The sequence below is a fragment of the Schistocerca gregaria genome, chromosome X (genome assembly GCF_023897955.1).
Source record: "Schistocerca gregaria isolate iqSchGreg1 chromosome X, iqSchGreg1.2, whole genome shotgun sequence".
Lineage (NCBI taxonomy): Eukaryota > Metazoa > Arthropoda > Insecta > Orthoptera > Acrididae > Schistocerca > Schistocerca gregaria.
In genome coordinates, this window is record NC_064931.1 from 617,762,634 (window position 1) to 617,783,497 (window position 20,864).

The window sequence follows — 20,864 nt, forward strand, 5'->3', positions numbered from 1 at the left end:
CCATCAACAGTTATGGACCAGTCAGTCTTGCAGTATGCTATGTAAATTATTTATGAGGATGGTGGCTTGTTGATTGCACTCTTGAATCACAAGGCATTTTGTCCGCCTACCATTGTGGATTCCAGGAGGAATTTCCACAACTAACTGTCTGTTATGACTGGCAACAGCTTCCTGGCACCAAAACCTTATCACTGTGTTAACTTGTTTAAAGCATATGATACAGGTTAGCATCACCATATCTTAACCAAACTGCAAGACTGGGATTTCTTAGGTGATCCACTGCTTTTTATTTGCAACTTTTCGCCACCTCCATTGCTTTCACTTAAGAATCAGTACATCTCTCAGCTCCATGTAGGTCCAGGAGACTGGTATCCCTCATAGCTCAATGTTGAGTGTTTGTTTTCATTTCAGTCATCAGTGGGCTTGTGGACTCTATTGGGTTTGGTAGCTACTCCTGCTCTTTATATTGATGACTTTTGCATTTGGTACAGTTCCCATTCCATGTCCTTAACAAGATGTCCCGAAGATCAAGTAGGTAAAAAGACGAGGGCTAGTAGAAATCCCTGGGTAACAGAAGAAATATTGAATTTAATTGATGAAAGGAGGAAATATAAAAATGCATTAAATGAAGCAGGCAAAAAGTAATACAAACGTCTCAAAAATGAGATCGACAGGAAGTGTAAAATGGCTAAGCAGGAATGGCTAGAGGATCAATGTAAGGATGTAGAGGCTTATCTCACTAGGGGCAAAATAGATACTGCCTACAGGAAAATTAAAGAGACCTTTGGAGAAAAGAGAACCACTTGTATGAATATCAAGAGCTCAGATGGAAACCCAGTTCTAAGCAAAGAAGGGAAAGCAGAAAGGTGGAAGGAGTGTATGGAGTGTCTATACAAGGGCGATGTTCTTGATGACAATATTATGGAAAAGGAAGAGGATGTAGATGAAGATGAAATGGGAGATATGATAATGCACGAAGAGTTCGACAGAGCACTGAAAGACCTGTGTCGAAACAAGGCCCCGGGAGTAGACAACATTCCATTATAACTACTCTTATCCTTGGGAGAGCCAGTCCTGACAAAATTCTACCATGTATGAGACAGGCGAAATACCCTCACACTTCAAGAATAATATAATAATTCCAATCCCAAAAAAAGCAGGTTTTGACAGATGACTCGGGGAAGATCAGTTTGGATTCCATAGAAATATTGGAACACGTGAGGCAATACTGACCCTACGGCTTATCTTAGAAGCTAGATTAAGGAAAGGCAAACCTACGTTTCTAGCATTTGTAGACTTACAGAAAGCTTTTGACAATGTTGACTGGAATACTCTCTTTCACATTCTGAAGGTGGCAGGGGTAAAATATAGGGAGTGAAAGGCTATTTACAATTTGTATAGAAACCAAATGGCAGTTATCCTCTCCCCGATGTTATTCAATCTGTATATTGAGCAAGCAGTGAAGGAAACAAAAGAAAAATTCGAAGAAGGTATTAAAATCCATGGAGAAGAAATAAAAACTTTGAGGTTCGCCGATGACATTGTAATTCAGTCAGAGACGGCAAAGGACTTGGAAGAGCAGTTGAATGGTATGGATTGTGTCTTGAAAGCAGGATATAAGGTGAATATCAACAAAAGTGAAACGAGGATAATGGAATGTAGTCGAATTAAATTGGTTGATGTTGAGGGTATTAGATTAGGGAATGAGACACTTAAAGTAGTAAAGGAGTTTTGCTATTTGGGGAGCAAAATAACTGATGATGGTCAGAGTAGAGAGGATATAAAATGTAGCCTGGCAATAAGAAGGAAAGCGTTTCTGAAGAAGAGAAATTTGTTAACATCGAGTATAGATTTAAGTGTCAGGAAGTTGTTTCTGAAAGTATTTGTATGGAGTGTAGCCATATATGGAAGTGAAACATGAACAATAAATAGTTTAGACAAGAAGAGAATAGAAGCTTTCAAAATGTGGTGCTACAGAAGAATGCTGAAGATTAGATGGGTAGATCACATAACTAATGAGGAGGTGTTGAATAGGATTGGGGAGAAGAGAAACTTGTGGCACAACTTGACTAGAAGAAGGGATCGGGTGGTAGGAAATGTTCTGAGGCATCAAGGGATCACCAATTTAGTATTGGAGGGCAGTGTGGAGGGTAAAAATTGTAGAGGGAGACCAAGAGATGAATATACCAAGCAGATTCAGAAGGATGTAGGCTGCAGTAGGTACTGGGAGATGAAGAAGCTTGCACAGGTAGAGTAGCATGGAGAGCTGCATCAAACCAGTCTCAGGACTGAAGACCACAACAACAACAAGATGTCAGCTCTAAGGAGTTATACAGAGGGCTCTACTTGGGCTTTCTACCATGCCTTCCAATTTTCTCTTCCTAAAACAAAGATCATCCATTTTCATCATCATGCCGCAGTCCATGCAGACAAAGTGCTTTTCCTGGGGAACCAACACATTGAGGTAGTCACACAATCCTGTTTTTAGCAGACATCCGGTGGAAACTAGGATCCTATCTCTGTAGTTTTAATTCTACCAACTGCTACTCAGTTACCAGTCACCATTTCCCTAGCTATATGACTAATCAGATCCATTTTCCATATAAGGAGCATTGAACCCCAGAGAATCGATCCACTGCAGGTATCCAAAGAGCTCTGCATCTGGAAATTCTGTGTAGGAATTTTCATCTTCCTCGTTTCAAATATATCCAGGGGGTGACCCCATGTTCTCCCACCTTGTGTGTGCCCAAACCACAGATCCAGTTAGACCTATTCTAAGGGCCTAAAAATCTCTTACACCAATTTTTTTTGTTTTCCAACATAACTTCCACCTGGTTACATCATATGGGAAAGGATACCTCTGCAGTGTGTTTGCAGTGCTTCTCTTACAGTGACTGACATCCTCTTGGAGTGACCCTTACTTACAACACTTGGGGAATATAGTGTGTTAAGAATGACTTGTACTTAATATTGGCTGATATATGAAAGGCTAGCTGGGTTTTATGATTTTTCCAAGAGAGTGCATATTTTTCTCTGTTTTACTTGTTTGAACAAGAAACGCACCCTCTTGAAACCTGGCAAGCAAGCTACACTGCGATGCAGTGAGCCTCTCTTGCAGAGTCTGCCACTTGAGTTCGTTAAACATCTCTGTAACGCTATCACGGTTACCAAATAACCCTGTGATGAAACGTGCCGCTCTTCTTTCAACCCAATCTGGTACGGATCCCACACTGATGAGCAATACTCAAGTATAGGTCGAACGAGTGTTTTGTAAGCCACCTCCTTTGTTGATGGACTACATTTTCTAAGGACTCTCCCAATAAATCTCAACCTGGTACCCGCCTTACCAACAATTAATTTTATATGATCATTCCACTTCAAATCGTTGCGCACGCATACTCCCAGATATTTTACAGAAGTAACTGCTACCAGTGTTTGTTCCGCTATCATATAATCATACAATAAAGGATCCTTCTTTCTATGTATTCGCAATACATTACATTTGGGATCTGTAAAAAAGCAAACATAATTGCAGCTGGTATGGACCAAATATCGGTCCAGTGTACATCAGTACCACAGCTGTAAGTCAGTGTATGCGGATGTGGCTCAGAAGAGGAATCACCTATATGCTCTGTTGCTTTCATCCAATTGCGTCCTCAAGACTGACTTGCTTATTAATAATCTATGAAAAGGAAGGAAGAGTAGATATCATTGTCTCATCAACGATGCAGTCCTTAGAGACTGAGGTTGTACTTGTTGCGGATGAGGGTCCTCGTCGTTGTCGTCACTGTCGTCAGTATCATTCTCATCATCATAATTTAGTGTGTTAGTGGGTCTTTAAAGCCTACAGCAGAAAACAAAATAAAAAGCACACTACAGAAGGAAAACACCAAAACTGCACACTATAAAAAATTTATAAAGGAATACATTACAAAAAGCATAATAAAAAAGTGCAGTCACAACAGGGAAGATATCTACTGCAGATGGTAGTCCACCATTACCAGATACTAACTTCATCTAGCACTGCTGTCAGCTCTCTTTGTTTAAGGATTGCTAGTATTCAATCCTTCCATCATGTCCTTGGACTTTCACATGTTGAGAATGGAGGACTTGGTTAGAGAGGGATACATTAGCTTGAAAGATGTGGCTGAACCACTGTAGCCTCTTCTGCACAAATATTCAGCTAGTGTGTGGCTTTCCCAACCACTGTTACAGGTCTTCTTACATTCTTTGTTCCCATTATCTTCCACAGCATTGTAGACAGGTCCATAGATCTTTCAAAGTACCTTCCTCTCGAAGGCACAGATTGCTTCTTCTTCTTCAGTTGTTGCTGATGTCGCCGAGGTTTCACAACCATATGAAAGTATCGGCCGTACTAGTGTCACGTAGAGCAGAATCTTATTCTTCTGTGATATTAGACACAATTTGAATAAATTGCTCAGACTGAAGAACATACAGTAAGCATTTATTATTCATTGAAGCACTTCTTTCATCATTTCACTTTTATTAGTATAGATCCCGCCCAAGTAATGGTATGCTACTCAGCAACAGTGGAGGGAAGAAGAGCTTGATGGCATGATATAGTGAGATATTTTGTTTTATCAGCATTCACCACCAGTCCTGTTTTCTTCACATGTGGAGGAACTGGGAAGTATGAGTGCACACTTGTTCCAGGGTGTCACCAAGAATCACAACATCAAGCAACGGTATATGAGCTTGTATCTGCTCCCAGTGTCTCCAGTTCTCTGACTTGACTGGTGTCAAGGCTTACTTTTCCCAAGACCAAGTTGAATAGTATTGGCACCAATGGATCTCCTTGTCTTAATCGATTTCAAATACTGAATGATGGTGATAATTGATTGTCGAGCTGTACATAACCAGTTTCAAGTAATGAAATCCCTCGTTAGTTTGATACTTGTGTAGCACCACCCTTCTTGAAGATGTGACATATTCTTCAGGAATTATTTCTGCTTTCCAAATGGTAGATATTAGTTTCATTGCATCGTGCAGAGTTTGATATCCCAAGCAGACCATCTTGGCTGTGATACAGTACCTGCTGACCCCTTGCAGTACTTGAGGGCCTTTAGCACAACTCTGATTTTTTTCCTTTGATAGTTCAGAGTCTTCCACTCTAAAACTGGGCTCACATCTGTGTTGTCACCACTATTGGAATTTCATGATTCACAAAGTTCTAAAAAAAAAAAGAAATTTTAATAGGTTTGCCTGCTCTGATGTTCATGTAACTACACCAGTCTCATTCATGAGAACTAATGTATGTCGATGACAGACACCTCTGGCAACTTTTTAGGCCTTTAAAAAGGAGTGTGATGGCTTTGATTCCCATTTCTTTTTCCTTGTGAGCTCCCTCCTGTGGGTCCGGGGGTAAGAATAGGCCTGCAGTATTCCTGCCTGTCGTAAGAGGCGACTAAAAAGAATCTCAAATGTTTCAGTGCTTATGTGATGGTCCCCTGTCGGGTTTGACCACCATCTTTCAAAATTATTCCGAAGAGCGAACCAATTGGGGAAAGGCGTCTTACAAGGTTCACTGTGTCCATTGTGCATTCTATCTTTAGCCCGCTTTCTCGTCGTCACATTGTCGTCGTGCTCACTCTCCAGCTATTGGACATTGATACATTCGTGGGTGCAGTCTCCGCCATCCGCTATGCTGTGACGCTTTCTGCACCGACGACGACCATGGACTACTTGTCACCTGATATCCAGCATGGTAGACAATCTGTTATGGTGGGGCCACCATGTACCCTGTTGGTTGTAGCCCCCTCACAACACAGGGATCGCTCTACCGATGCCTGCACTGTTAACTCCCCATGTATGCCAAGGAGTGGATGCCTATCTCCCTGGGGCATCGGGACTCCTGGCAATGACCATCCTGCCAGGTGGCCCTTGCTGTGGCTGGGTGGCGCCCGTGGGGAGGGCCCTTGGTCAAAGTGGGTGGCATCAGGGCAAATAACACACTATGGAGCATGGCACATCTTCTCTTGCTGGTGGCCAACCACCAGCGGTCTCTAAGCGTTCAAGGGCTCACTTCAATGCAAACATGTACGACCCCAAATCGTTCCCCTCCCTGGCCACACCATGGGAGGAATGAAAGGCTATGAATGATAGCGAGACGTATTCACCCCAGTATCTAGTATGTATGAGAGCTGACGGGGATTCCTTTGTGTCCATGAAGCCTCAGTTCTTTGTAGAGCATTTAGAGGACAAGTTTGCGGAGATGGAGGTCAAAAATGCAGTCCAGGTCAGTATTGATAAAAACATCGTCCTCTGCACAGTCACGGGCATTACTTGCTTGTAAGAAGCTGGGGGATGTTTCTGTTACTATGATGCCCCAAAAAAGTATAAATATGGTCCAGGGCATTATCTTCCACAGTGACCTCCTTTTACAGTCCAATGACGAGCTGCGCGCCAACGTAGAGCGATGAGGTGTCCATTTCGTCCGGCACATCCAATGGGGTTTGAGGGATAATCAGGTTTCCACCAGTGCCTTCATCTTAGCCTTCGATGGTGACACATTACTCAAGAAGGTGAAGGCGGTGGTCTACCGCTGTGATGTTAAGCCATATATCCCTCCCCCGATGTGGTGCTTTAAGTGTTGGAAGTTTGGCCATTTGTCTTCGTGCTGTGCTTCCAGCCTCATATGTTGAGATTGTGGTCATCCATCCAATCCCAATACTCCAAGTGCCCCGCCTCCCATGTGTGTTAACTGCGGAGAGCACTATCCCCCTTGCTTGCCGGACTGTAGGATTCTACAGAAGGAACAGAAAATAATGGAATACAAGACCCTGGACCGACTGACCTACACTGAGGCTAAACGTAAATTTGAAAGTCTCCATCCCGTGCGCACGACAACCGCTTATGCCACCACTATCACTCCTGTTACAGCTCCATCCGTTGCACCAAATGCAGTCAGTTCTCAAAGCCGAAAGATCACACCTGTCCCCCTTGATGGTGGGGAGGGGGGGGGGGGGCACTTCCCTTTTTGTTGCTCCCGCGTCATCTACCTAAGGAGGAGCAACACCCCGCCCCCCCTCCCTCCCCCAACCATCAGGGACCTCCATCTCCACTTCTTCTGCTTCTCTCACTAGGAAGGGGTCTCTTGGGTCTCTGCCTTCCCAGGTTCCTACCAGTGGCAAACGAGACACCTGGCAGTGGCTGAAAAAGCCCCAGGTAGCTGGTCGCAGGGCTTCACGGTCCTCTTCATTCCCAGAGACTGAATCAAAGAAGCCCTTCCAGCTATAGCACCACAAGGAACAGCGCGAGAAATCAACACCGAAGACCCCTAAGACAAAGGAAATTGCAGAGGCATCCCCACCACTGTCGTTACCTACCAGCTCTGTGTCTGAGGATGAGGTGGAGAACGTGGTGTCTGCTGAGGACCTTGATCTGGCCGGTCCCTCAGACATGATGGATGTCGCTCCCATAGGTACTCAGTCGGTGGCAGCAGGTGATCCAGCGGCGTAATCTGCTTCCTCGGTCCCTTCACACCTTTTTCGGCCATGGGCAATGTCATTCTCCAGTGGAATTGCAGCAGTTTTTTCCACCAACTTGCTGAGCTCTGACAACTTCTCAGCCTTCACCCTTTCTTCTGCATTGCTCTTCAGGAAACTTGGTTACTACCGATGTGAACCCCTGCCCTTCGTGGCTATCCATGTTGTTATAAGAACCTGGAAGCTTATGAGAGGGTATCTGGTGGCGCTGTATCTAAGTCCTTAACTCTCTTTACATCGAGTGTGTCCCTCTTCACACACCTTTAGAGGCTGTCACTGTTCAGGTGTGGACGCCTCAGGTTGTTACTGTCTGCAGTCTCTATCTTCCACCGGATGGTGATGTCCTGCAGCATGTCCTGGCTGCACTGATAGCCTAATTGCTGCCACCTTTTCTGTTACTGGGTGACTTCAACACCCATAACCCTCTGTGGGGTGGATCGGTGGCAGCAGGCAGAGGCACTGGTCATTGAGCAAGTGTTGGCACAGCTCGACCTTTCCCTCTTAAATAATGGTGCCTTCACACATTTCAATACGGCACATGGCGTGTACTCAGCCATCGACCTTTCGATCTGCAGTCCTAGCCTTTTACCATCAGTCCAGTGGAGTGTGCATGACGACTTGTGTGGTAGTGACCACTTCCCGATCTTTCTGTCACTGCACCAGCGTCACTCTACTGAGCACCTCCGCATATGGACTTTGAACAGGGCTGACTGGGACTCGTTCGCCTCCACTGCCACTATTGAGCCTCTTTCCCATGACGCCATTGATGCGGTGGTTCACTCGATCACCACCGGCATCGTTACTGCTGCAGGATCTGCAATTCCCTGTTCTTACAGGTCCCATTGGTAGAGGACTGTGCCTTGGTGGTCACTCGAGATCGCTGATGTGATTAGAGATCACAGGTGGGCCCTCCAGCATCATAAGGGATGTCCATCATTGGAACAACTCATCGCCTTTAAACAGCTCTGTGCTTGAGCCCGCCGCCTCATTAGCCGATGCGAGCAGGAGTGTTGGCAAAGGTATGTCTCCACCATTGGCCTCTGTACCTCCCCATCACAGGTTTGGGCCAAGATTCGGTGCCTCTATGGCTATCACACCTCCATCAGCGTGCCTGCACTTTCACTGAATGGAGCAGTCTGTACTGACTCCAACACAATTGCAAACTGCTTAACAGAGCATTTTGCTCAGAGTTCCTCTTGTACAAATTACCTGCTGCCCTTCTGCTCAGTGAAAGAGTTGTTGGAACGTTGGAGTCTTTCATTCCACACTCGCCATCCTGAATCGTACATTACTCTGTTCCGTGAGTGGGAATTCCAAAGTGCCCTGGCAGCTTGCTCTGATACGGCTCCCAGGCCAGATCGCGTCCACTGCCAGATGCTCAATCATCTCTTGGAGGACAGCCAGTGACACCTCCTAGACCTTTCCAACCGTATCTGGGTTGAGTGTGAGTTCCTGTCACAATGGCGGGAAAGCATCGTAATCCTTGTGTTGAAACCTGGCAAGAACCCACTGGAGGTGGACAGCTACTGCCCCATTGACCTCACCAATGTTCGTTGCAAGTTGCTCGAACACATGGTGAGCCAGAGGTTGAGTTGGATACTTGTCTCGGGGCCTTCTGGCTCCGTCTTATGATGGGTTCTGTAAGGGCCACTCTGCCATTGATAATCTGGTGAGCCTGGAGTCTGCCATCAGTATGACCTTTGCTCATCATCAGCATCTGATCACCATCTTTTTTGACATGCGGAAGGCATACAATATGACTTGGTGACATCACATCCTCAACACGTTTCATGGGTGGACTCTTCGGGGTCCACTCCCGATTTTTATACAAAATTTTCTGTCGCTTCGTTCCTTCTGCGTGCAAGTTGTGACCTCCCATAGTTCCTCCCGATTTCAGGAGAATGGGGTCCTGCAAGGATCTGTCTTAAGTGTCTGCCTCTTTTTAGTTGCAATTAATGGGCTCACTGCGGTTGTGGGAACGTCTGTCTCAGCTTCCATGTATGCTGATGACTTCTGCCTATACTATAGCTCCTCCAGCATTTCAGCTGCTGAACCGCAGTTTCAAAGTGCTATCCGCAAGGTGCAGTCTTGGGCTGTAGTGCATTGCTTCCAGTTTTCGGCTGCCAAGACCTGCATTATGCATTTCTGCCTGCATCACACTGTTCACCCTGAGCCATGGCTTTATCTTGATGGCGTACCTCTTGCTGTGGTGGAGATGCATCGGTTTTTGGGATTGGTGTTTGATACCCAGTTGTCTTGGCTCCCTCATATTCTGCAGATTAAACAAATGTGCCGGCGGCATCTTAATGTTCTTTATCACTTGATCTAAGTGTTTGTCCTTTTTTTGTGTTGAGTCTGGCCTTTGGCCGACGGTTTTAGATTGTGGTTTTTAGTGTGTCACTTGGTGGTTGGCTTTTCTGTTTTGTTTTCATGGTCGGCCAACCACTGTCACACACTGTGTGATTTTAATTCCTTCTGGCTGGTCTCTGTCTGTGTCTTTCTTGTCCTGTGTCATCCCTTGTAATCTCCGTTGTTTGTTTTTATTCTTTGTGGGTGTTTAAAGTTCATGGAAAAAGGGACCGATGGCCATTGTAATCTGGTCCCTTCAATCCTACAAACCAACCAACCTTGTGAGCTGATTTGTAAAATAAGCTGTATTTGCATCTTCCAAAAGTTGTTCTAGCTATTTTAACCTCTTCGCTGATGTGGTCTTCACAAATTCCCAACAATCTTCATTGAACCACAGCTAGCTTCTTCATTTTGGGTGGCAAACAAGCTTGGCATTTGCACTCACTGACACTGCATTCCATAAAACCAACAGTGTACATTCCACATTGTTAGGATCCTCTGATATTGAGAGTTATTCTGCAGGTTTATCTTGAGAGTGCTCTCTTACTTCTGCGCCTTCCAATTTACCCTTGTCAATGCAGGCCGTCCTTTCAGCATTACTTTGCTACTGGGTAGACAGTTACAGATGTAGTTTGACTATCACCAAAAATGATTGGCATTCATATCTGCCCCACTGATCGTTTGTACATGTTCGACACTTCTATGACATCCTCGATCAACTAGAACGTGGTTGATCTGGCTTATTGTACTCTCATCAGATAAATTTATTTACTACTCTGCAGGGATAGTCATTATCCTTGTTTCAGCAAATTTAATAACTCTGATACCATTGTCATTGCTTGTTGCATGGCTACTAAAAGAACCAGTTGTTGGACGACACTCATCTTCTCTTCCTACTTGGGCATTGAAGTCTCCTATTACCAACTATATTGAATGTCTTGGTAGTCAGCCTACTACATTCTGTAGCGCCAGTTAGAAATTGTTCATTGTTTCTTCATCAGCATCCTCTGATGAAACATAACAATTGAGTCAGCAGATCGTCTACGGTTTAACATTTTAAATCATCCAGCAGATACAGACATTTACTGGAGACCATTTATTGACAGCCAATATCATTTTATTGTGGACAGCAAAAGGGACAACTCGACAGATCAGAATATTGATGAAACTGGATATGTGAATAGATTCTCTGGACTTAGAATTCAAATGTGGAATGTAAGATCAGTCATGATCACGGAAGTGAAACAACTTGTGAAATACTTGGTGAATGTCAATGCCTAGTGACACCAATTCCAGGAAAAAGACTGCATCAGTAAGTTATGAGTATTGGAAATGCTCACAGGCTCTTCCGTAGCAATGAGCCAAGTCAGTCCTAGGATTCAGGAGCTGCATTTGCAGCCTACAGTAAAATGATATCAGCTGTCAATAAAGGTGGGGAAGAAAATTAAGTTTGTCATTTTCAAGGAAACCATTCTAGATTTTGCCTATAATGATCTAGGGAAATCACAGGAAACCTAAGTTAGGATTGCCAAACGGTAACGTGAAACCTTCTCTTTCCAAATGGAAGTCCATGCTTCAGCCACTATACAACCTCACATGATCCGTGTGATCTGAAGGCAGTGGAGCAGATTAGTTGCAGTCAAGCTGTGAAATTAAACAACTCAGATTCCACGAGTGCACTAAATTCCACCCAGTGCATTTACTCAGCATAGAAATTAGTCTTATTCGTCCCTCATTCATCTGCCACGTTTGGGGAAAGAGGTGATGGTCTACTGGATACCAAGTCTCGTAGGAATTTGGGATGAAGAAATGATAAGGAGGCTACTTGAGGCCTACAGTGGCATATTTAAAAAAGGACCTACAGTGACATAGTTTAAAAGTGCCCGTATATGCAGAAAGGTTGCTGCTGAAGCAGAGGACAGTTCATCGATAGAAGGAAGATTGGGTAGCAGAGAGGGGCCACAAGCTATGGGCAATTACACAAACCACTTAGCTATGGCATAGCTGACTCCAGCCACAGAGATGAAACAAAGCCATTCTAACTCTGAACACTTGTTATTAAATTTGGAAGAGTGTAGATGCGACTTCAAGCTCAGTTGAATAGTGTTATGTATTCTATTATATATTTATTCAGTGCTTGGTTTGTCATGGTACGCACAGCACGCTATATGGGTACCTCTCGCTATATTCCTAAAATTTGCAGAAATCATGATATTTGTCCAGCACCATTACCAAATTGGAAACTCAAGCTGATGTTAGCTAATTATTTTACAGGTGCTGCAGTCCATTGGCTAGCTTTTAAAATATTATTTATTTAATATGTTCCCTTATATGGGCTGTTTAAAATAAGTGTTGTGTATTCTTATAGGAGACAATAATAGTCAAAATTAGAGAAAAAGGGTCCTCCAGACATCTGCCCAGAAAGAAATACTTTAGATGTGGCTCATTTTACTTCTGTTAAATGGTCAGTACTCAGTGGTATGGGCTGTCTCCTTGTTGAGATTCATTACTCATTTCTTATAGGTTGTTGCTCTGTACTTAGTCCTCTGACTGTGGTGCTGCTGACAGACATAGCAATTACAACTGTCTCTTGCAGGGATGGACAAAAATATGAAAATACTGAAAACACCACATGTTACCAAACCTAATATGGTCTAAGAAAATCGTTGGTATTCAAAACAGCTTCCAGTCAACTCAGAAGAGATGAACACAGGTTCTGTATGGTTTTTAATGGAATCTTATACCATTCTTCATGAAAAATAGGAGCAAGTTCAAGTAACGATAATGGAGGTGGATGGCAGTCACAGATCCTTCTTTCCAAAGTAAACCACAGAGGATCTGGTGACAGTAGTGGCCAAGGGAGATGGGAAAATTCATTGACGTGTTCACAAAACCTGTCCTGTATGATGCATCTTGGAACACAGCACCATCATTGGGAAACAAATATTGTTCCACAGGATGGACTTGATCAGCCAAAATCGCACCAAATCCTTGCCAGTAATGAGATCTTGTGGAGTTACCATAGAGTCTGTGATATAGCATGATACGACCACACAAATCATCACTGAACCCCCGCCATGTGTCAGTCTTGGTAACAAGCCATTAGCAGTGTAGGCTTGGAATGGCATACGCCAACATTAACTCAGCCGGAAGTTGGAAACGGTGTGAAAGAAGACTCATCCAACCAAATGACTTCTTCCATTGCTCCATAGTCCTTGTTTTATGGCTTCAGCACCACGTTATTCTGTTATAAAAATTTGCATGACTAAAGTATGGTTTTGTAATTTTAGCTCACTATGCAGTTCCCAACTTATGGAGCTTTCTTTGTGTTATTTCAGTGCTGATAGGGTTCACGAGTGCAACACTCAGTTCTGTAATGACTTTTGCAGCTGCCATCCCCTTATTTTCTGTCACAATTCTATTCAGTTACCATATCAGCGCACACTCCGCTGCAGAGTGAAAATCTCATTCTGGCTCTATTCAGTTACCATCTGATACAGTCGGTCAACACACACTTCTGTCTGCATTGTGATTTAGCTAATTATGTTTCTCTGCTTTGCCTGTATGTTGTATAAAACTTCAATACAGTGTCTCTTGAAACACCAAACACTTTGGCTACTTTGATTATGAAAGCACCCACCACAAAAGCATCAACAATTTGCCCATGTTCAAATTCTTTTAACTCTGACGAAATGCACTCCCAACTACACAGAATGCTGTTCTGACCATGACTGAACTTGCAATGTACTGAGGGCATTCAATAGGTGCCATTTATTCTCAAAGATAATAGTGTCACCTGCAGGCTTGGTTAGCAACTGCATTTACATTCAAGCACAAATTTTGTAATGTGTCCATATCTTTGTCCAACCCCTGTACACTGTGAGGTTGTGCTGGCACCTGAACAAGGTTAGTGTTACCATGGCACGTGAACAATGTAAACAGTGAAATGGAGCCCCTTTATTCTGCCATGAACTGACAGACTAGGTATTCTGCTTGTCATAACCAACAGCATTAACAAAAAGGATGTGTGTCACATAAGCAGAATTACTTCGTATGAGCTGCATTCCAGCTGAAAAATATGTTCATCAGATTGTTTCAGTGACTTATAAGCACAGGATCATATGCAACAACAATAAGGGATTGTGGTGCCTTGCAGTATGTATGCCACATGTGTATGGAGGACTGATTATTGTAATGAGTAAAAGATGATCTTGGAACAAGTTTATGAAGAGCTGGACCTGCTGAAGGCATAGACTACACTCTCATGTGTTCAGTTACACTTCATCGATTACTTTCTCCATATCACTTACACTATGTTGAAGCTCTGAGGCCACAAGATCCCTATATCAGATAACAATTCTGCAAGTGTTTTCTAAGACAGAGCTCTGAAGATACCAGATTCACAGTTCGTTTTGTTTGTGGATGAAGCACAATTGAGTGGGGTAATAAGTTACCATAACAACCACATGTGGACAGATTGAAATTCTTGAACAATCATGGCAGCAGGACATCAGATTCATTTTAGTGTCAATATACAAGTAGGAATTGTGGGTGACAGATTTGTAGGGTCATACACTTTACCAAAAAAATTTAATTGGTGTTGTCTATCTCCAGTTTCAGCATGACAGATTATCCACACTGTCAGAAGACGTCACCTTGGCAGAAAGATAACAGATGTGCTTAATGTATGATGCAGCACCTTGTACAACAGTATCAAACCTAAACATTTAATGGATGTTTTGTTGAGCAGGTTCTGTAGCCTGGGTTCCCCATTCACTTAACTTTAATCTAATAGGTTTCTGGCAATGGTGATACGTAAAGTCATTGGTGTATTCCACACCTATCGACAACATGTACACGTGTCTCTCATGCATTTGACCAAAACCAGGGGTAGCCAGATCTGTTTCCACAAGCTCATGTTGCTTTGAAAATGGCTGAAGGACATGTAAGAGTTAGCGCTAACCGCATTGAACACCTCCTCTTGTGTCAGTAGACAGATAGCTATCATAAGATAGGATGGTCCATATCTCAATGGGAATTGGTGTCCAGACATGTTTATAGAACCTGTTTTCCTAGTTTTGACTAGTACTATCTCCTGTAGAGAGATGGAACATAAAAAAGTGAGTTCTTACTTTTCTCTTGTTTTGTCATGTAAAGTAACCAGCTTGCCTTTCTCATAACAAACTTTTTTTTCCAGCTGACATTTAGCATTTAGAGCTATGTTACTCATGTCAAAGAAATATTATGAATAATTTACCAAGATTTTAGATAATCATTTGCAGTAGTTAAAAAAATTATCATTTGTGTTTGTCTCATCTTGTGTATGTTTTAAATCTCAGTTTCTGTTTTTAAGGGCAATCTGATTCAACGAAGTGAATTAAATCCATTTGACTGTAGCATTGTAAAGCACATGGATCCATACATAAGTGTGTCCCGTCTCATGACTGAAAACTCTACACCAATGTGGAAGGTATTTCTCAAAATTATGTAATAGTTTTTGGCATTAATGATTTTAAAAAATACAATCCTTGTGTTCTTTAAAAGTTTGTTTAGCAGCTGTCACTACATAGCATACTGGTGGTCTACTTGTGATAGTAACTAGTGACTGGCCATGAAGCGTGTGCTCAGTATAATGTATAATCTAAGAAATGCCTTGCCACTTGAATCTTTTAGTGTGTTTTTGTGGTAAGAAATTGTTGCTTACTTGTGATTACTTGGTTGGAAAATAGCTTCCTGGTTATGTGCTTAAAATTACCTTTCCTTTTATGAAGATGTAAGAAAGATTTTTAGCGAGTTTTGTCTGTTAGAAACTATGCTAGTTACTAAATGACTTACCAAGTGCTCAGGAGTAAGAAATCTGTGCCAGTGAAAGTGGAAGTCATTTGGCAAAGCTCCTCTGTCTTATATTGTCAGACATGACATCAGTGCTTAATGTTCAAAATGAAACAACAGTAAGCTGAAAGTCATAAAGAAGAGATTAATACATTTGACAATATTAAGTGCAAGATGTTGATTTTTATCATGGGCTATACAACAATATTATAACGTTTTAAAACTTCAGTGGCACTAAATTGTCCAGTTACTGATTGTGCCACTCGATGTTCCAGAGTGACCAGTTTCATTTGAAACTTAACAGAATTATAATTTGCGAATATTTCTGGATTAACCATGTTTACATACACTAGATACCCAAAACATTATGATCACCTGCTTAATAGTATTTTGGTGCACATTTGTAACCTAATACAGCAACGATTCTGCATGTTGTGGATTCAGAAAGTCCTCAGTAGGTTTCCGGAGGTACGTGGTACAAGATGTCACACATGGATCATGCAATTTCCGTAAATTATGGGCGGGAGTTAGTGAGTGTGAAGCAGGTGTCCAGTAGTATTCCATATTTGTTCCATCAGGTTTATATCAGGAAGATTTGATGGTCAAGACAGCAACACAAGTTTACTATCAAGTTCTTCAAACCCTGTTAGCATGATTCTGCCCATGTAACAGGGATACAGGTACTCCACAATAATGTTCACATAGTCCACAGCTGTCACGGTGCCTTTGATTACTACCACAGAGCCCAGGGAAGCCCTGGTGAATACTCTCCATAGAATAATATTGCCTCCACAGGCCTGCGTCCATGGTATGGTGCATGTTTCAAGCGGCTGTTCACCTGGATGACAATGTAGCCAGAAACAACCATCAACCTGGTGTTAACATGATTTGTAATTCATCCAACCAATTCCATTGATCCATGGTCCAGCTCCAATGAGCCCATGCCCAATGCAGTCATAACTGACAGTGTCATAGTTAGTGTCAGTATGCAAATCAATGCCATTTCTCAGCTGCAGAGCCCCATATTCAACAATATGGTCTGGACTGTGCGCTCCAAAACTCTTGTGCTTGTACTGGCTTTGCACTCAGTCATCAGATCTGCCACAGATTGCTGCCTATCCTATTTCCCAGAGTGGAGAAACCCCTGATCTATTCATTCTGGGATGAAGCTTGGACATCCAACACCTTTTTGCCTACTGGTGTTGTCGCTATCGTCCTACTACTTTCCATTGGTGCTCATGACAGTAGCGTACAAATAGCCAGCCAGCTTCACTGCTTTTGTAATGCTTATTCCCTAGTGCCAGGCCCTAACACACTGCCCTACATCAAAGTCGATTATGCCAGTGGATTTCCCCATTTGCGGCCTGTAATATTGCTAGAATTACTTCACATTTGTCTCTTTCACTACATGGCAGAGGGTACTTTGTACCACTACTAGCCATTTCCTTTCCTGTTCCACATACAAATGGAGTGAGAGAAAAATGAAAGTTTATTTGCCTCCATATAAGTGCTGTTTCTCATGTCACTATGAGAAATGTACATTGGCTGCAGTAGAAGTGTTCTGCAGTCAGCCTCAAATGCTAGTTCTCTAAATTTTCTCAATACTACTTCATGAAAAGCCACATTGTCTTCCCTCCATGGATACCCATTTGAGTTCACAAAATGTATCCATAATATGTGATTGTTGATTAAATCTAGCAGCACACCTTTGAATTGCTTTGATGTCGTCCTTTAATCTGGCCTGGTGGGGATTCCACACACTCAAACAGTACTTAAGAATGGATTACACCAATGTTCTATATACTGTCTCCTTTATAGATGAGCTGTGCTTTTCAAAAATTCTCCCAATAAACTGAAGTCAACCATTTACCTCCCTACTACGGTTGTTATGTGCCCATTCCATTTCATACCGTTCTCCAGCATTATACCTAGATGTTTAATTCATGTGATTGTGTAAAGCAACCCATCATTAATGCTGTACTCGAACATTACGGGATCGGTTTTCCTACTCATCTTCATTAAGTTACATTTTTTCTAAATTTACAGTGAACTGCCAATCATCGTACCAACCAGAATTTTTGTGTAAGTATCTTGTATCCTCCTACAGTCAGTCAATGATGATACCTTCCTCTATACCACAGCACCATCAGCAGATAACCGCAGGTTAGTGTTCACCCTGTCCATCAGATCATTCAAGTGTGTAGAGAAAAAGAGCAGTCCTGTCACACTTCACTGAGCTTGTATACTTTCTTAGTATTAGATGGTCATCGTTTTTCCTCTCAGTGTATCATACACTTTGGGATCCTTTTTTATTTTTATTTTATTTATCTATTTATTTATTTTTGCATTCCCTTGACATTAAATGCTATTGTAATCATATATGTTGAATAAAATTAGTAACTGAATTTTAAACATTCACGCTGCCTCTGATTACTTAATTTCTGAATTTTTCTTTTCTTGATATCATTGCCAAATGTATCCAGAAATTCATCTCTGTGGCTAGTAATTTGAATTTAATTGCCATTTTGCTGTGCGAAACTTCCGAATTCTATGTAACAATGCTCCTAAATATTGATTTTCACACTCTTGTTTCAGTATCAGTTCTTATGTGCATATGACAGAGATTCCCGTTTCATAGATAAGTAGTCATCTTTGCCACATTTAACTTGATCTGATTACTTTGTCTTGTTTTCTATCATTTGTAATTTTCACCAGTGTGCTTTTATTTTCATCAGTAAGTCATGGTGTTTCCATCACTTCTTTCAAAACCAAATGTTAATTTATTCCACCAGTTATCATATATTTCATTTTATGCTGTAGAATTTTATCGTTGTATATCATATAGTGTGGGTGCAATGCAACCTGTAAAATTTCTGCTGTAATCATTTTATAACTTGAAAGCTAGGTAATTAGTATTTGTCATTTTCAGTCTTTTTATATAGAATTTTTGTGTAATGTTTGAATTCCTTTTATGATTTTCTATTTATGTCCTTTAATTGTAAAGATTTCAACAGAATGGCTGAAAGTACACTGTAGTGGTCTTTCCCCTGTATCTGCAAACACCAAATGAAGAGATTGTTCTCAAATTGATTTCTCCTCAATTATTTGTCTTAGACAAAGAAAAGTGATCTGTTGTCAATATACCAAAGGCTGCTTGTTCTTCATCCTCCATTTCTTTGTATTCTTGTTCTAGAAAATGTTAAATAATGTTTCCACAAAGTTACTTACAATGTTGGTAACTATTATACCCCTATAATTTTTACAGTCATATTTTCATCTTTTTGTACAGGTTGTTGAAATATGTGCTATTTTCCATTTACTTGGTGCAACCTCCATTTTAAATGTTTCTCAAAAATATTTGTTAGTAGTTGATATAATTCATCATTACAAAATTTTAATAATTCCGTGGGAATGTTTGAAGCCCATCTATTTTTTAAAGATTTTACTGCCTGTTTTGTTATCCTATGTACAAATTGTTGAGCTTACGTATTCAGTAACTTATTGGTCCAGTACATTATCAGAAAGTTTCTCAAATTTTGTGTTGTAAGTATTAAATTGTTTTTCAAGAGTTATGGGTAATATACTTATATACTTAGTGTGGTTTATCTCTTGGAATCCATTTTTTAAATTCCTTATTGTTTCCTGTACTTTCCTTCCATGTAAAGATTATATTTTTTGACAGTGCTGTTCCCAAGTTCAGTTCTTTCTTCCCCAGGTTTTTCTCGATTTTTGCCTGTTGTGTACTAATCTCTATCTTGCCTTGAATGTTTCTATACAAAACTCCCGGTATAAAAACAGACAGATTAATGCCGTGAGATGCTTTCTTGTGATGAGAGACATTTGGAAGAGTGTTGTATGTGATTGGTATGTTGTCCATACTGGAACCATACTTAAGAAAGGGAGGCAGTATACAGTTTCTGAAAGGGAGGCAGCATACAGTTTCTATCCACGGCTCAGGTGGTATCAACAGGAAAAAACACAATGGCAGCCACAGTAGACCTGCACAAGGATATCAGGACAAAAGTCATCCAACTGTGCATTAAGCTTTCAGTAACTGTAATGAACACAGTGATGCCAAGGAAATATGTGCGAACATACATTTATTTTCAATGTAGGCACAAGATTCATTCCTACCTGGAGTGGCTGAAAGTTGTTGTTGGTGCAGGAAGAAACATAAGGCATATTTTTATGTTAGATGCTAATGCCAAATCCGTGCTCTTGACAGAACCATGCAAAGAGTGATATATGCATTTAACTGGTTGACATTATTGCCAAATTGAAACTCCAAGTGCTAAACAAGCCAGGTTAGACACTGACATACCACAACAGAACAGAAACAGAAATAAACATTGATGTAACTGTTGTGGTGGTGATGTGGCTTTGTGGACTATCACTAATATTGTGTCAACAAATGACCGCAACCTGTTACTATTTCTCCTGAAAGTTGATAGTACAGAAGTGACTTAGAACTTCCCACAGGAACCAATTCATGACATCAGGAAAATGAGTTAGGTGTATTCAGGGTGAATTTCAACAATCAAATGCGGGAAGGTACAAGTTACAATGTACACACTAAAGCATTTGGTGTACAGAAAGCCATTCAGGACACCCAGGAAAAGTCTATTCCCATTAAAGTTTGCAGTTTGAAAGATTCACTGAAAAAGGATGTTCACTACATTAAGACAGCAGATTTGTGCAACAGAAAGGTTATATCAGAGAGCACTTGGAGTCTTAGAGTAAACAATATACCTTCAGACCTACTAGGATTTGAAAAATGTAGTCTAGATTCAATCAGGTACATGAATCAGCAACTACATGGAAATGAAGGGGGAATACCATGTAAGGGCTCACTTCACCTTCTGCACTGTCAAGTATACTAAGATAAGATGACACAGCAGGATGGGATGACTCTACCAACCACCTGCTGTTTTCTTTACTGCCGGAAGATGAACAGGAGGAAGGTAACTCTTTAAAGGGACAATTAAGAAGAGAGATAAATGTGCTCTATAGTAACAATGGAGTAGTTTTTCCCAGTTCATCAATAGGAAGTTTGTGTGACCTTAATGTAACAAAAGCAAGGAAAAGCTCCCAGTCCTGATGATTTATAGTTTGAAGTGTGTTATGAAGTTAAAGACCAAATGGTGCCCTACCTTTAAATAATATGTTTGATTCAGGGCA

General features: G+C 41.5%; 1 protein-coding gene across 6 annotated transcripts in view; it reads left to right on the plus strand.

Annotated features, from left to right (window-relative positions):
* Positions 1-20,864, plus strand: part of LOC126297431 (uncharacterized) — a 99,382-nt gene that overhangs the window by 36,636 nt on the left and 41,882 nt on the right. For all 6 annotated transcript variants that reach the window (XM_049988259.1, XM_049988256.1, XM_049988258.1 and 3 more), the window contains one exon: positions 15,208-15,324. In XM_049988259.1, coding sequence (XP_049844216.1) covers positions 15,208-15,324 — 117 coding nt within the window. The remainder of the gene's footprint in view (positions 1-15,207; positions 15,325-20,864) is intronic.